At 38.9% G+C, this 16,365-nt stretch overlaps 3 protein-coding genes across 5 annotated transcripts in view; 1 reads left to right on the top strand and 2 right to left on the bottom strand.

Annotated features, from left to right (window-relative positions):
* Positions 1 to 396, bottom strand: part of LOC114517127 (probable phospholipid-transporting ATPase IIA) — a 30,695-nt gene extending 30,299 nt beyond the window's left edge. The window contains exon 1 of the mRNA XM_028536778.1: positions 38 to 396. Within this exon, the coding sequence (XP_028392579.1) occupies positions 38 to 273 (236 nt within the window). The 5' untranslated portion in view covers positions 274 to 396. The remainder of the gene's footprint in view (positions 1 to 37) is intronic.
* Positions 397 to 1,104: 708 nt separating this feature from the next.
* LOC114517129 (octopamine receptor-like) lies at positions 1,105 to 4,903 on the top strand. Of its 3 annotated transcripts, none has more exons than XM_028536780.1 (4): positions 1,105 to 1,156; positions 3,035 to 3,354; positions 3,721 to 4,093; positions 4,329 to 4,903. In XM_028536780.1, the coding sequence occupies exons 2-4, from the start codon at positions 3,115 to 3,117 to the stop codon at positions 4,796 to 4,798; spliced, it is 1,083 nt and encodes a 360-aa protein (XP_028392581.1). In that variant the 5' UTR covers positions 1,105 to 1,156; positions 3,035 to 3,114; the 3' UTR covers positions 4,799 to 4,903. The 3 variants fall into 3 exon arrangements, with proteins under 3 accessions (XP_028392581.1, XP_028392584.1, XP_028392582.1); XM_028536783.1 differs by lacking the exon at positions 1,105 to 1,156 and adding an exon at positions 1,509 to 2,372; XM_028536781.1 differs by lacking the exon at positions 1,105 to 1,156 and adding an exon at positions 1,509 to 2,767.
* Positions 4,904 to 7,022: 2,119 nt separating this feature from the next.
* Positions 7,023 to 16,208, bottom strand: LOC114517132 (Golgi apparatus protein 1-like). Its single transcript, XM_028536791.1, has 23 exons — positions 16,133 to 16,208; positions 15,050 to 15,219; positions 14,901 to 14,930; positions 14,678 to 14,764; positions 14,299 to 14,517; positions 13,983 to 14,228; positions 12,781 to 12,981; positions 12,049 to 12,167; positions 11,856 to 11,957; positions 11,428 to 11,590; positions 10,923 to 11,060; positions 10,436 to 10,522; positions 10,240 to 10,302; positions 9,636 to 9,724; positions 9,404 to 9,518; positions 9,032 to 9,127; positions 8,709 to 8,780; positions 8,531 to 8,596; positions 8,216 to 8,301; positions 8,083 to 8,126; positions 7,735 to 7,847; positions 7,374 to 7,475; positions 7,023 to 7,169 (listed from the first exon to the last, which is right to left on the bottom strand). The coding sequence occupies exons 1-23, from the start codon at positions 16,206 to 16,208 to the stop codon at positions 7,023 to 7,025; spliced, it is 2,631 nt and encodes an 876-aa protein (XP_028392592.1).
* Between the last annotated feature and the right edge of the window lie 157 nt (positions 16,209 to 16,365).

Below are 16,365 nucleotides of genomic sequence, written 5' to 3'. Positions count from 1 at the left end.
TTGAAAGAACTTTGATTTTAAATTTTCTTTGACAAACCTTTGGCACCAATAACGCCAACCATAGCAAACAAACCATCTTGCACGTCGATATGTATACTCTCTCCTTTTCAGTTCTTCCTCGTCTCCACCAGAATCAACAGAGAGGTATCCGTCAGAGGAATACATAGTTTCATCATCATCGTAGCTTGAATCATCTTCAACGGCTTCATAAGTCTTCTTTCGCTTCCATTTTCCGAACGGTTTTAGCGGAACATCTTCGAATTTCACCATCATTTCGGTGTTAAGTGTAAGCTAAAAGAGTATTCTATCCTCCCCCAATGAGTTATTAGGGCAAGAAAGTAAAGCAAACAGGATTTAAATTATTGCTATAAATTGTAGCCATATTTTTTTCAGATTTGATGGATGAGCGTGATCCCTCGAATACGTCGTGTTGTAAGAATTATAATGTCTCTAAATGTCTGAATATGTCTTCTTGATCGTTCCCTTTACCCACCCTTTGGCTTTACCTTCCAAGTTCATAATCCTTATTTTAATATCATTCATCACTAAGCCATGATATAATCTTGTTCTTTTACTACTTAATCCATAGTCTAGAGTTCATCATATATTGTACAAAAAACAGCAGGGTTTTTTCGTGCATTCCACGATTTGTTTTCAACAACTCGAGGCAAAAAATGAGATGGTCACATAGAAAAATTGATAATCAAAATTCTGTGCTCGTACATGTTGAAAAATATTATTAGTTTATGTACATTGTCTTGTCATTAGATATCTCTCACAGGCATTTCACACATTGTTTCAGATAATCGCTTTCTTTAATAGCATTGCACTTGAATAGGTTTCATATTGCCTAGATACATGTAAATTGAGTCTACAGTTACGTGCCCTAAAAAGTTCTTAGCGAACTGCTGAGAAAAACCTTCTCGCAAAACTAAAAAACAGACGTTTTTAATGCGAATATAATGTGTTTCTCAGTTCAAGGGGAAGTGATGCTCCAATAAATTAATTTTGAAATAGCCAGCCTACTTAATTTATTCAAATTCGATTCATCATTAATGGGATTTACAACATCATTAGTGTTTCGCTTGTTTTAATTAGCTCATTTTGTATTGACGAGGAAGACTGTGTCAGTAGCTGGGAAGAAACAGAAGAAAAGGTAACTTTTGTACCATTCTAACCCTGTCTGAATAGTTTAAAACGTAATTCATACTTTGTGTGTTTGGGCAAAAACATGACCTGATGCTTACCCCGTTAAAAACGGTTACAGTTGGCTAAAATTGCTGCGTGTACTTGAAACATGCACACAGCCCATCGCAAATCCAGGCGTGTGCGAAGACAAAGACAGTTTCTGTATTATTCGTCCATGATTATACCCTGCTGTACAACATAACTTGTTGCACATAAGTTAAATAACTACGATTTCACTCAAGTCAGTCGGAGGTTATACTGTTAGCAACTACGTTTTAACTCGTGAACATTCTACGGTCGATTTTTGATATTAAAAATCACGCAATTCAATCCAATTCAATCCCTAAATGGGACAGTTAAAACAAATAAACATATATTATTGATTGCATATGTATGTGACTCGGAAACGCCGAAGATTTTTATAGTTTATATGACAATTCCATATTCCTAGTTCACCATTTGCCGGCAGCTGTTTTTAGGATTCTTTCTTACTTTTTGAGAATCCTAATTTGATGCGCGACTTTTCATACGCGATGCTGGGAAGGCGGCGATAGCAAAGCAAAAATCTAATTCAATGTTCTGGCTGTTTCACACGTCAAGGAGAAGCAGCTGTTTCAAAGACCCTTGTCCGCCTATTACGTTGGCTCTTGATCAATATCGTCAAAAAGCTCATAAAAAATTCAGCTCAAATTGACCCAAATCAAAAGCAGGCGAGTGTCAATTGCTTTGCAATTGTAACCTCGAAAAAGACACCTTGCAACTAGGTGCAAGCATATTAAAACCGGATCGGTTAAGACGAGGAATGAACGCTAACCATTGTATCCTTGGCTTTATATTTTGATATCAACAAATGGTATTTTTGTGTCAAAATAGTAGGTTGACTTCGCTACAAACTTTAAGGATAATTTGTTTAATATATTTGAGTATTTTTACGAATAATTTTGATCTACATTTTCAATATCACGTTATCGTATGTCAAATCTACCTATGTCCAAAATTCAATTACCCAGGTGTTATAAATTTTTAGGGAAAATGGACATTTTCCGAGTGGGGTTGAAACAAATTTAAATTATTAAACGCCTTCTATAAGCGAAAAACATTGTCTCCTATCTAATTCGCTTTTCCCTGCGGGCGATATCGTAGTAAAATATCAATATTTCTTTCCAGAAACAAATGTTTAAAAGGTAAGTGGCATAAAGTGGCACTTTATAATACAAATCGCCACCAGTGTCGCCACGCTGACTAGCATATTAGAGACTGGGGATAGCAACATCAGCAAGCACAGTATTTTTTCTTTTGAAAAAGTCGGTGCCTTCCGCAAACACGCTTGTGCCTTCGTGGCAGACTTGAATGCACTGAGAATTACGCACACGATTCATATTTAATACCGTAACACTTTCGCCTAATTAATCGACGTAAAACTCTTTTTAATCATTGATAAAAAGTCCAGGGCAGCGTTAAATAGAGCTTTATATTCAGTCAATCTACCGCCATTGCACTGATAATCGGATAGACGAAAATAGCAGAGAAAACTGAGTTCACAATCTTTACAATATAGAATCTTTTAGAAAATTTGAATGTAAGTTGTCAGCAATCAAGAGAATAGCGAAAGCTGGATAGCGTCCAACTTGTTTGAAAAGCAAAAAAACTGCAGATTTCAAGCCAACAGTTATTAAAGATTACCTCCAATTTAAGACGGCTAAGGTTTAATCCAGGTTATACCGAACAACAGCAATTTTGGAGCGTTTGAAATCTGATCTTTTGTGTATGAACTATGAACTGTTAGAAGATTGGATATATTGTTTGTCATTCAGAATCTTATACGGTTTTAAACATCATTTTTCAGACGTAAACTTTGTGTACAACAAGACTTCGCAACTGGCAAGACATCGCTACCGTTTGTAACCAAAATACCCAGAGAAAAAGATGAAAAATGGCAGCGGAAATTTCACGATTTCAAGTGGACTTTGCGAGAAAGAAACGGAAAGCGAGATGATCGCACATGCGGTGTTTTTAAGCATCGTGATGGCGTTCACTTTATTTGGCAATTTTCTCGTCATTGGGACGGTCGCTACATACCAGAAGCTGAGGACGGTGACGAATTATTTTGTCATTTCACTCGCAGTCAGTGACGTGCTGGTTGGCATGACGACACTCCCATTGAAGGTCAGTTCGTTTTCTGTCATCTTGATCATTGATGGATCGTTAGACAGCCGGGTTCTTCTCTGATTGCTGGGGTTCAGAGACCCCAATCTTCATTCCCTCTGCCACAAGGTCCATTTTCCAGACCCATTTTAATCGGGAAGCAGATAAACCATGTTGGTTCAACTTCTTTTGACTGACGTCATGTGAACGAGCGAATTGATGTAACAAATAGCCTGTAGATAGTTAATTACCCGGGTATTTAGGACTGATCCACTCTACACAACTATTCTGAAAAAAGAGAACTGTTTTTGAGGGTGTTGGAAGGTATGCAAAGACACTATTGTTTATGTAAACACGAATGATAGTGAATTCCTTATGGTTTACTAGATCGACCAAATGATTCACAATAAGAAATGGTGTCATGGTATAGAGCTGTGTACGTCATGGATTATCGCAGATATCGTTTGCAATTGTGCTTCAATTTGGAACTTAGTCCTCATCAGCATCGACCGAGCACTCGCAATCTCGTACCCATTCCACTACCGCGAGATGATCACGAAGAGGAAAGCGAGTCTGCTCATCTCTCTGGTTTGGGCCGGCTCCATCCTAATGGCTTTCTTGGGAATGCTCAATTGGACTTTTCCTGGACAAGAACATATATTCACGGTTTTCTCGTGTCAAAAAGGTGACAGAGTGTATTATACAGTCGTCACAGTGTTGGGTTTCTTTCTGCCATTAATTATCATTCTTGTATCCTATGGTAAGTATTCTGGGATCAATGTCTTTGTTTCGACTACGACCATGACCATGTCTCTTCAAGAAAGATGAACACATTCAATGCAACCTAAGTCACTTAGTTCCTCATAGATTGCAGTCTATATCATGAAGCTAATCACATAGATTTCTATATAGTCAGGCATTGTTATATTCCACGAGCTGTTAGACATTCAAGAGCTGCTATTGATGTCGTTTCTCTTACATCTCTCTTTTTCCAGGTTTTGTTTTCAGCATTGCTTTGTCTCAAGCTAAAAAAACAGTGGCAGTGACTGGAAGACGCAACTCTCTGACAACGGTTCATTTCCTTCGCGAGTTTAAGGCGGGAAAAACGCTCGCAATTGTTGTGGGTGCTTTCATAGTATGCTGGTTACCTTTCTTCATAATCCTCCTTTACACCTTCTGGGCACCACTGAAGTTCTATAAATGGAGCCTGAATAACAAGCTGGCATTTGAGTTTGTCGACGTCACGTTTATTTACTTGCTCACGTCAGTAAACTCGGCCCTAAATCCCTTCATCTACGCGCTGTTCAATACAGAATTCCGAAGAGGTTTCCTGAAATTTTTCTTCAAGATTATCCGAGTGAGGGCACGTCAGCAAAACGGGAGCGATGCTCTTTCTGCCTCTCACAACTCAAGAAGACGATCGAGCACTCCATTCGCATTTTTAAAAAGAAACTCATCAGTGTAATTTGTTTGAAAGGAATTTCACCATTTATTAACAACGAAACGGTGGAGAGTATAGATGGAACTTAGCCACAAAGAGGAAACTGTTTTTGACAATTAAAAGCATGTATTGCTCCCCCAAAAGACGCGTGCTTTTCCAAAGGGCAGAAAATTAATTGCAAGAACTATTCTTTCATCTGTTTTCATTAGAAGCCATGCATACTCTAGTTTGCTGTAGTCTGATTCATATAACGTATTAACAATATATAACACACATATAAGTTATAACAAGCTAGCTCAAGACAGTATAATTATAATAGGCCGTTTATGCACAAGCAACAATTAACAGGACTTCGAATATTTGTACAAGTGTACGTTTTGTTGTAGCAAGTTGTGGCTAGTGCAAAATAAACGCTAATTTGACTATTACTCTCTTGTGTTTCTTCTATAGCATTACACCCTCAGTCAGAATTCTTGATAATTGTGCACTTTTGAGAAGTCACTGTTACAAATAGTTCTGGTAAATGTTTCGCAATTTCTCAAACGCTCATTCGGCTATGGAACAATGTTTCCAGGACGTTTTCGATCCATTACAGGCATGAATCGTTCCGCAAAATATCAGGAGAATATGAACTTATCATTTTCATAAATTAAAATGCCTGTACGATGACAAGCACTGGATTGTATGCACAATTACAAGCACTGGGTTGCTAACGAATTAAAAGGCTAATGTTTTGCAATTTACATTCCAACGTCTCTTAAAAGTTCAAAATTCCTAGTTATTTCATCAGGAAACCGTGTTCTTTAGTTGAACTAAAAAACACAGCTAGGAATTATTTTTTTGTTTTTCTTGAAAGTACGATTAAGAAACACAGATTCCTAGCTTGTTTAAAAAGACACAGATTAAGAAACACAGATTCCTAGCTTGTTTACCCGCGTTTGAGAAATATGATTAGAAAGCAACGTTTCTGTAACAATATTTCCTAGTTCGTCCTATCTCTAAGCTACATGGTAAATACGTCAAGTAATATTGTTTTTTGATAACCTTGAGCGTATGTCGTTTTCGTTGTCCGCGAACAGTGTACAAATATCTCAGCGGTTTTTCGCCTCGCGCGTGATACGTTTCGTCAAACGTCCAGAAATTAAACCACCGATGAAAATGATTGCGAGCGCACACGAGAAGACGATGAAGAAGTAATTTTTGCGCGGTGAGTTACTTAAGACCGAGGCAAGATCTGTCAGAGACTCGGGATGTGCGACCTAGACGGGAGATATTGGAAGAGACACCAGTTATTTGCAGGAATGCAGTGAAAATTAAATGAGAAAACAATGGGAATAAAGAAAAGAGAAGGCAAGCATTGTATGAGTGAACGGCCAAAAGTATTGGGTGAGGATTTAATGCTTTTTCTGTGTATTAAGACTGAGTTACCAGAGCTTGGTAAAAACAAATCTTCTCTAGTTTGTTGACGAAACAAGCAGTCACGGATGGCACAACGTAAATATGTCTTTCAAAATGGCACACATGCATGCATCGATCGATGAGGGTTTGTCTTAACAGTAAGTTAAGAATAATGAAAACCTTACCCCAAAGCCTGTCCACATTTCTTTTCTGATTTCAAAACACCACGACATTCCTTGCTTAGTTTCTTACCACTCTCCAACGCATGCATCAGACATTGTAGAACTATAATAAACACAATACGGCACAGTGATTTACCGATTTGGCTGCGAACACACTCTCAGTGATGAATCCAGAACGTGCACTCAGCAATTCTTGGTGATTGATTAAAAAAACTCCCGATCGGAATCCAGATATATAAAGCACTTACTGACTGAAGAAAACCTCAAGATCTCTCCATATAACTGGAGTACTACAAGCCTCGTTAATGACGTAATGAAGCTTTAATTCAGAGAAATGGGAAGAGATTAAAACTTGAGAAAAAGAAAACGCTACAAAAACGCTTACTTCGCCCTCTGCCATGATTCACACTATCGCAGTGTTTTGAGACCGAGCTTGCACAAGCCTCGTGGAGAACTGGGTCGGCCATGATGTCAGTTCGTTCCTCAATAAGCGCCTCCTTTATTTCCTGTGACGTGAGAAAAACGCGCGGTTTGAAAAAGCCCTGGGTACTTGTAATAAAAGAGAGCTGTGAAGAGGATAAAATGTGTGTTCGGGGTCCAGTTGTTCGAAAGGTGTTTAAACGGCGGATATGTTCAAAATGGAAATCTATTTTTTATCAAGTGGATATCTAGTGGGTACAATGTGATCGCAGCCTTTGATCATGATTGTCACTCACAGCTCGACATTTTTCGTTTTCGATCTTTTTGTAATGTTCTTTTAAGCATTCCATAACTTCACCATGACCAGGATCAATCTCATGGCAATACTTGTCGATCTAAGGGAACAAAAACACATCAAAGTGAGAGTCGAGTCTGTATGTTTTGCACATAATCATGTATTTTGACAGAGCTGTCCAGCTTTGATTAACAGTGCGCGGTCAGAAATGGTTCATCCGGATTGGTCACAATAATGTCACGTGTTATAATTCAACTGAATTTAACGAGCTATGTGAGATCAGTTTATTATTCTGTGAACAAACCTCCTGGCCACAGGCTTTAGCGAGAATTGGATTCAAGCGATAGTCTAATGCCGCTTCTTTCTCCAAATCCACAACAAATTCTTCACAATCTCCAGATAAATCCTAAGTCGAAGCAATGTTATAAGTTCCCTCACATTTTCTTTCCCTAACAACACTTAAAAAAGGCTCGTTTAACAATTGCAATTTTCGTTGCGATTTTTTTCTTTTGATAGATGTGAATGAGTGAATTAGTTACTGATGTTCAAATAAGAGCTCTTATACATCAGAGCATTCGTAACTAATTACTCGTTCACATCTATCAAAAGAAGAAAATCGCAGTAAAAATCGCAAGTGTAAACGAGACTGAAGACTTCCGACTGACCTCGATATTTTTCTTCAAGCATGGAATCACTTGATCATTATTGGTCACGTGCTCACAGAACTTGCTGATGTCACGACGACACGCCTTTTCCAGACCAGGCATAAGTGCAATATCTAGATGATGGGTATGAAAACATCAGAACACACAGTACGTTATCACTATCTCAAGCCTGGTTTCCGGTCAATTTTTCTGCTGCGTAGGTTGGATATACGACGCTTCCAAATAATATTGGTCACGGTTCGGGCGCTACCTGCAGGGGTATAGTGCTCAACAGGGGCACTCTGCTTCAGCATGGCTTACGAACAGTTTGGATTATAGGAACTAGCGTTTGAGCGCAGCCTTATTTACCTTTCAAAGCGTTCTTCTGTCGAGTAAACACAAGATCGCGGCATCTAGAGTAAAGAGGTGGACATATGTTTGCAGTTATCTACATAAAGTTTCATTATCGAGAAAAACAAAACTACGAATGGTCAAGACGTACTCTTGCTCGTCCTCTGCGGCCATTTCACGTTTGTGTTTCTTCAGACAGTTGAGGACTTTGTTTGGATTAACATTTTCGCAATATTTCTAAACAGAAATGCAACAGAATTTTTGAATTTCAAACTCGATATGGGGGAAGAATATCTTCCGCCATAACGGAAGCCAAGTTACTTAATCAAACTGTTTGTATAATGCGGTTCCCCCCCCCCTTCTGTTTGTAAAATGCAGATGCTCCGCCCCCCCTTCTCCAACCCGCAACAGCCCGCTCAACACGAAATTATGAGGCCCATGCACCCAGCCCGTATTAACACCATACCTTGATCATTCTTTTACAGATTTTGAAAAGGCGAACATCAAGATTTGCATTGGCCACTTCCTCTTTCTAATAAACACGTCAATAAGTACATAAATTAGGTCTCGAAAAAATCCCTAACCTTGATCGACATTAATCCAAGTGACGACGTGATAATTGCTTACGGTTAAATGTACAGTACCTCTCGCTCGAAAATTTTTCTGGAACATCCATCAGATAAGTCGCCCTCTGCTTGTTTCAAACACTCTAAAACCTAAAAAACAAAGCAAATCGCCAAATTACAGTTTTACCATTTTTCATCACGGACAAAAAAATTTCCTCTCAGTTGAAAAATGTTTTATGTAAATGCCGAACAAAATTTCCAACTGCAGCTAATGCTATCTTTTTAGATACAAATAATTTTGTTGTGGCCAGGGGCTTTACCGCCCCCCCCCATCTTAAAAAGCACGAGGTCAGGGGTACCCTCCTGCACCCCTACGTGCCTAATATCTATTACTGACTTACTGCAGCCGGGCCATCTTTGTGCACGTGAGCGCAGTGCTTTTTCACATCTTCTGCACAAGCACCGTAGAGTTTCGGGTCGAATTGGATGTCTTCAGCCTAACAGAAAATGGAAACAGAGAATACATTTGATAAGCAGCGAGCTCACCAATAGGGAGCTTCAGCTGACAGCTGTGACTACAAAAATTCGTAGCCTTTGGGTACGATTTTGTTGATGAATCTCGTAGTCAAAAGCTCAAAGACTACGAGTTTTGTCAGCAAACGACTCAAAATTGGCGCGAAATTGATGAATTCAGCTTCTTAATGTACGGACAGGATGCATAAAATAACTCTTTTGGAAGCTTGGCTGAAAGAGAGAGGACAAACGTTGCACACCTGACGAAGTTTCTCAATAGTTAATTGCTCCCTACATTCTTGGGAAATCTTGTGATCTGCATCACCGATAACAGCTTTGCGAACCTCGCCGCTTAAACACGCGATAACATCAGGTCTGCAACGAACAAACACAAAGGCATCACTTAGAGATTCGGTGTGGCATTTCCTTCGGTTTGCTTGCACGTAAATCAAATATTGTTGGTGGTTGAGGAGCGCGAACGGCTCGACTTACTTGCTTTTTGAATTAATACAGTGAGTTTGCACGTCTTTTCTACACGCCTTTTTGAATTTCGAGGAAAATTGATAATCTTTCAGCTCGATCTTAAATGAATTAGGAAGATACAATGAATTCGATTTTGTCCACAGATACGATCACCTTGACAGCGTATTCAATGAAAGCAGGTGTGGAAATAACAAGCACTCAGTCTGAATGTAACCTTCGAATGACTAGAGTTGTCACTCCAGTACATTCAAAGATCACTGTTTACTACACGTGCTGTAACTTACCAGTTCCCGATGGTCGAGTTCAGCGCGGCACTTTTTGTCCATTCGATGGTCGTATTTATTGTTGTACAGACACGGTAGTATCCCGTCAACGTCGTTCTTTTTGAGTAAGTCCTAGTCAAATACATGAAGAAAAGATGAACGAATATTACTCAATAGCTCCCTTCATTCGTTGAGCAAAATTCGTAAACCGGATGGCCACAGAACTGAGAAGATGAAACTATTGCTCGGCCTGGCTCGCGGGTTAGAAAAGCGAGACATCAGAAGCCAGCCTGTTTTTTAGGCTACCAACGTCATCTGCTGCACAAAATCATTCAAGGTTGAATCATTACCGAGCAAAATTCCTTAACCATCTCAGAGCAATGCTTCACCATAACTTTGTCAAGATCGATGTCCTGCGAAATATAAAGAACAGGAGATTGATGATAAGCACACACTACTATATGTTACCGTTAAATAAATATATAACCAACCATGGTGATAGCTAGCTAACTATATACAATTAGCTATACAACCGGCATACAGTACCTCGCTTTCTTCTTCTGTGAACTCCCCTATACTCTTCTGACATTTTGATTGCAGCTGATCATAATTATCTTGCAAACATTTGATTTCCTGAAAAAAAAAATGAGTAACTTTAAAACCATGGCTTAATTACTCGCCCTTCCTCTTAAAATCACACCCCCCGGAAGAGATTAAGACACATGTATATTAGAACATTTGAGGGACTTATCAGAGTTAATTTCAAAGCTGTACAAAATGCAATCATTTGCAATCCGGGGAACTGGGATAAATTAAACTTTTCTGGTGGCCAAATTCCATAGGTGTCCCCCCCACCTCACACCCTGTGTTCTCCCACCTCACACCCTGGTGTCTCCCACCTCACACCCTGGTGTCCCCCACCTCACACCCTGGTGTCCCCCCACCTCACACCCTGGTGTACCCCCCTCAGACCCTGGTGAACCTCCACCTCACACCCTGGTGTCCCCCAACCCCAGATGTACGAGTATCTCACCTCTCCCGCTTCTATTTTTTCACCACAATATTTACTAAGATCAGAGATACAACTATGTTGTATGTGGGGCATCAATCTCACATCAGTTGCCCTCTGGTGCATTGTTCTCATCACTTCAGCCACGCACTGCTTGCTGACCTGATAAAACGATCAAGAGATACTTTAGATGCCTTGTTGATGGGATAAAGTTGTTGGCGGGGTTTTGTTCGCGGCGTTTCGCACCAGGAAGACAAGTGCCGGATCTCTCTGGATCTCGAAAGAAAACAATTCAGGCCCTTTTTTGTGGCTAAGTGGTAACACTTGAATAAAGAAAGTGGGCTCTCACAGGATCTCAGGAATTGAAAAATAAAGTATTCACTAGAAAAAGGAGTTCTTTCTAGCGAGAATTGCACCAGTTGTTACTAATTTTCTTCAGAGAAAAGGTTTTGAGAGAGATTTCGATACTTTGATACTGAGATTTTGATACTTGTTATAAGAGCTTGTAAATTTAATGCACCATACAAACCTTTTTACTCGGGTCTGGGTTCATGTTTGGTAGAATATGACGATAGAGACAAGCCAAGGTCATCCCTTGTGGGGCGGTGTCTTTATCTGGGTGACCGATTTCTTCATTTTCACAAAGATTTTTCGCATCATCTTTGCAGGCACGATATAATGATTCATCCAATCTAAAATAAAGATAAAAAAGGGGCAGATAAGGGTAGGTATGGGTAGATAGAGGTAAGTATGGGTAGACTGTGGTGTTGTATGGGTTGAACTGAAGTATAAATAAGGATAAACAAAGGCAGATAAGGGTAAGTTTGGATAAGCAATGGTAGAGGTGATATAAGTTGAACAAGGATAAACAGGACGTAAATAGAGGTAAACAGGGTGAATAATGGTAAACATGAGTGAATTAGGGTGAACAAGGGATTGTATGCATTTCAAACTTACTGAAAATCTCTGGCAAGGAAAAACTGCAAATGAAGAAGACTCTCTCGACATGATCCTCCCAAATCCTTGTGCTCGATATTCTCCATGAGACAGGATAACACGCTGTCGTGAAATATTCACAAACCTCAGAACCACTTCATATTCGGTTGTGCATCGTTCGACCTACACACAACTTAGGATCTCACAAACTTACCCCATATCATTTTTCACATCGCGACACAGCTTATTCGCCGCTGACTGGCATTGGGTACGTAGTGTTGCATCCACTTTGAAGTCCCCTCCCGCACCAGTTTCCTTCAACAGATTGCTGATCTAGGTGTCACGGAAGAGATGATGAAAGTTTTATGATCTGCATTATGGACACGGTAAAGGTGTATACTTATTCTGTACTCCAATTTCCAAAGGGTACTGAACACAATTGACATATCTATATCTATATGTATATCTATATATCTATATATCTATATATCTATATATATATATATATATATATATATATATATATATATATATATATATATATATATATATATATATATATTACTTGGACTGCCTGCTCGTCATATGTATGTCAATGCTGAACAATGAACTATATCTGCCATCTTAAATTTGACCACGACCAAGGCAAGCATAAAAATACAAGTTCTCCAAAGAAAAAAATCGGTCGCGCTTTGCACGAAGAGTTACGCACTGACGAAAGAGAAGCGTGGATATACATGTATGAAGTGCCACGCCGTATAAACTCTCGTTTTAACAGCCAAAGGAGGGAGATGAACTACGTACGGTCCTCAGACCATGATGTACGTGCACCTTGCTGCATTACTCGAGTTGATCTTTCTTAAGCAATGCGAGCGCCTCTATTCTAACAAACTCAGAGTGTCTAGGGAAAAAACGTAAAGCTCAAAAACTAAAGCTCAGCACATACCGCATCGTAACATTTGTCGCTAAACTCTATTTTATTGTCCTTCCCTTCCTTTTCCATGGCCTTTTCCATCAAACAATCCAGGGTTTTTCCTCCTTTTTCAACTTTACCACAGTATGTTCTGATCTCTGTGTCGCACTTGGCAACAATGGCTGGGTTGATGGAGTAATCTTCCATCAACTCTTCTTGAAGTTCCTTCATGTGCTGTTGACATGATCCGCTGACCGTTGCACCTGTGGGAACACCTCATTAAATTCGTCATTCTCGCTGGGAGATTGCTATGATAAATATCACATAACTACACGCGTAAAAATCATCATGTTGATGAAGTTGTTAAAAAAAGGATTGAACAATTTTGTGCTGCACCCTGTGAACAGTATTGTTAACAATGTTATTGAAGCTTGTTGAATCATCAGTGTTGATGCAACTTGTTACAACAACATTGCATCGTCATTCGTGATTGCAACAACATTGATGATTCAACAAGCTTCAACAACATTGTTAACAATACTGTTCACAGGGTGCAGCACAACATTGCACACTCCTGATGATGATGATGATGACAACCTGATCAATTTTTGGCCGTGTACATTGAACTGACCGTTATTAATCGCGTCCTCCAAGCAAAGCAGGACATGCGCTAGGGCTGCGGGTGAACCACCCTTCGGTTGACAACTATGGCGCTGAATCTCTTTCTCGCAACTTTGAAGCAGTGGAAAATTTGCCTGAAATGGTCACAAGACATGTCTTAAAACTTTCAAAATATGACCGACACACATGAACAAGTTTTGACCATTTGCAAACCACAGGCTTTGGTGATATGGGCAGGGGGAGGGCATGGGTGTGGTCTACCTTGTAGTCCTTTGATTCAACTTTTTGCTTTGTTGCTAACTTTTGTCGACACTAAATTGGAAAATGAAATTGCGTCACACTGGGGTGGGCAATAGAGAAAGCAAGAACAGTTTAATTTAAACAAAAAGAATGCTAAATTATGATGAGTTAGGCACTTGAGACAATGATAAAAAAGCAAAATTGAGAATTGCATTAGAGTAACAGCAATATGATCAATTTTTTTTATTCATTTTTTGAGATCACTGCCCATTTTCCATTATCCAAAGAGCTCATAGTCAGAATTGATGAGTGAAACAGACCTCTTTTACCACATATGGTGGTTCCCCAGCTCTCACATCAACAGCTGAACTTACCTCATTTGACATCTCAGCATGGAATTTCTTTTTCATTAAACAAGCATAGACTCTGCCATTGCCTGCTTCAACATTGGCACAGAAGCGCTCTCTATCATTTCTACAAGCAAAGTAAAGTGCCCTGTTCATGTGGTAGTCCTTGCTCTGAAGTTCAGCCACGCGGAGGACTTTATGACGACATGAATCTGTCAGGTTGCCCTCGTTGTCTTCAAGACATTCAAGTGTTGAACCTTGCGTATGTAGATCCTGGAGATATGAGGAGAAAAACATTAATTTTTACCAAAACAATCACAAAGTCTAAAAGAGCACGACTTACGCCCTCTTCCTCCGCATCCTGTCTACCACATTTAAACTTTTTCACATCAGCTGCGCAATCCTTATAGAAATTCTTCAACAATCTGTAGTCACTGAAAAGTATTTGAGCCAGTTTATTGATAACATGTTTACATCTTGCATTCTTGATGGCATTTTTGTTTTCAACTAAACACGGAACTAGTTCTCCATGCTTTGGCTGTAGTACTTTGCATTCATCAATCTGAAACAAAACGTTTTACATTGAGTCAAAGATGAAGAGTTCAACAACGTCCTCAATCAGAAAGTACAGGACATTTAATATAATAGAGATTCTGGTTATAGCCCCCCCCCTATCCTCTTTACAAATTTTCACCCTAATCTTTTTTCAGAATCAAACTAACTTGTTGCCAATCATCTTTACAAATTTCAATTGCAGGTGTTTCAAAGACAGGGTTTTCAATAAGCTTGCTCTTGTACTCCCATATTGCCTAAAAAATAAGCATCAATAAATAATTGGATAAGATTAGTCCTACATACAAAGATCATTTGAATAGCGCTAAATATGTTGTGAATTTGTTTCTAGTATAAAACACTTTTTGTCACTGATTAAACATTGTGCAGTACCTGATGACATTCGTCGGATAACTCATCGTCCTTAAAAACAACATAGAAAATTTTATATTTATTTATACATATGAATATATGATACACCAAAAGATGCAACATATTAATATAATTTCCACCACTATAGGTCCCTTTATTCTCCAAAATACCTTAATTTGATTTTGCAAACACAAGAGCAGGTCATAATTCCCTCCAGCTTGCGATTCTTTTGCACAGAGATCTTCAATATCTTCTTTACACCGTTCATCATTTTTTAATTTATAAGTTATTCCTTCTTTATCCTTTATTTTATGAAGCACACGTGGCTTTGTTGGAGTGGCTATTGAACAAAGCATATGTTTCAAAAAGGCAATTTTGTGGGATTAACTAATGATCATATGGAGGATAATTTAATGGGATAAAGAAATCGAGAGTTATGGCAGATCTCCTTGAATGTCATTGTCAACAGTAGACTAAAACAACTTTGATATATCATGGAATTCCTCAACTTCGTCTGCCACATCAGAGCTATTGCATATCCCTTGACAGTACTTGACACTGGTTTTTGCGAACAAAGTTTAATTTAGAAAAACTGAATGTGAATATATAATTTTTCAAAGAGTATGTGAACCTTCAAATGCTATGAAAACTTTATAATAGAGCTTGGAATGAATATTGAAGCTCTGACAAGTAGCAAGTTAAATATCCTGCTGAAAATAGGTTTTCTATTTTCACAAATTAGATCCAAACATTTTCGGGCATTGTGTAGCAGGGCTTATTTTAATACATTCATTATAGGTATAAAAATAAACTTTAGTTCTTAATGTGTGTTTTTAAGTGCTTTATAAGAACAAAATCTGCTAATAAAATCTTTCCTGATACAACAAACGCCTGAAATGGTTAATACCACAAACAAATGATACCAGAAAGGTGAGAAAGCATCGTCCTATGATTCTATTCATCACTAACTTAGTCAGGTGTAGCAAATTGACTTTACATATATTATACACATCATCACAAAATAGAGGAGAATTTGAGAGATGGTTTATGAAACCTGCACTTGCAGTGCTTTGGGCATAAACTTTGAAGCGCCTTAAAACTGTGCGAGTGCGTATTGCCATACGCGTCAAAAGCGTAAAAGGTCAGCAAGCAAAAGGATCACTTGAGTGTAATATTATTTATAAATCACTCCACCGCGAGATCCCTAGTTGCTAGTTGCCTGATATAGACCGTTCTTAAAAAGTTCACCTTACCCTGAGCTGCGTTCAACTGTCCTTCAGCATTTCTAGGATTGGTTCCATTGGGTACAGGACCACATTTACTTAGCATAATTTGGGATAACAGGACAAAAATCGCCAGCAAATAACTCCTCGCACAACAATTCGACGCCATGCTGAATATAAACTTATTATTTTCAAGTTCCCGTGGATCTGAACCTGACCGCGTTTCAGCCAGCGAGGTCTGAAACTAGTGATTTTACCCAATC

The sequence above is a fragment of the Dendronephthya gigantea genome, unplaced genomic scaffold, assembly GCF_004324835.1.
Source record: "Dendronephthya gigantea isolate DGI-Jeju-01 unplaced genomic scaffold, DenGig_1.0 000007F, whole genome shotgun sequence".
In the NCBI taxonomy this organism is placed as follows: Eukaryota; Metazoa; Cnidaria; class Anthozoa; order Malacalcyonacea; family Nephtheidae; genus Dendronephthya; species Dendronephthya gigantea.
This window is presented reverse-complemented; position numbering and strand designations above follow the sequence as displayed.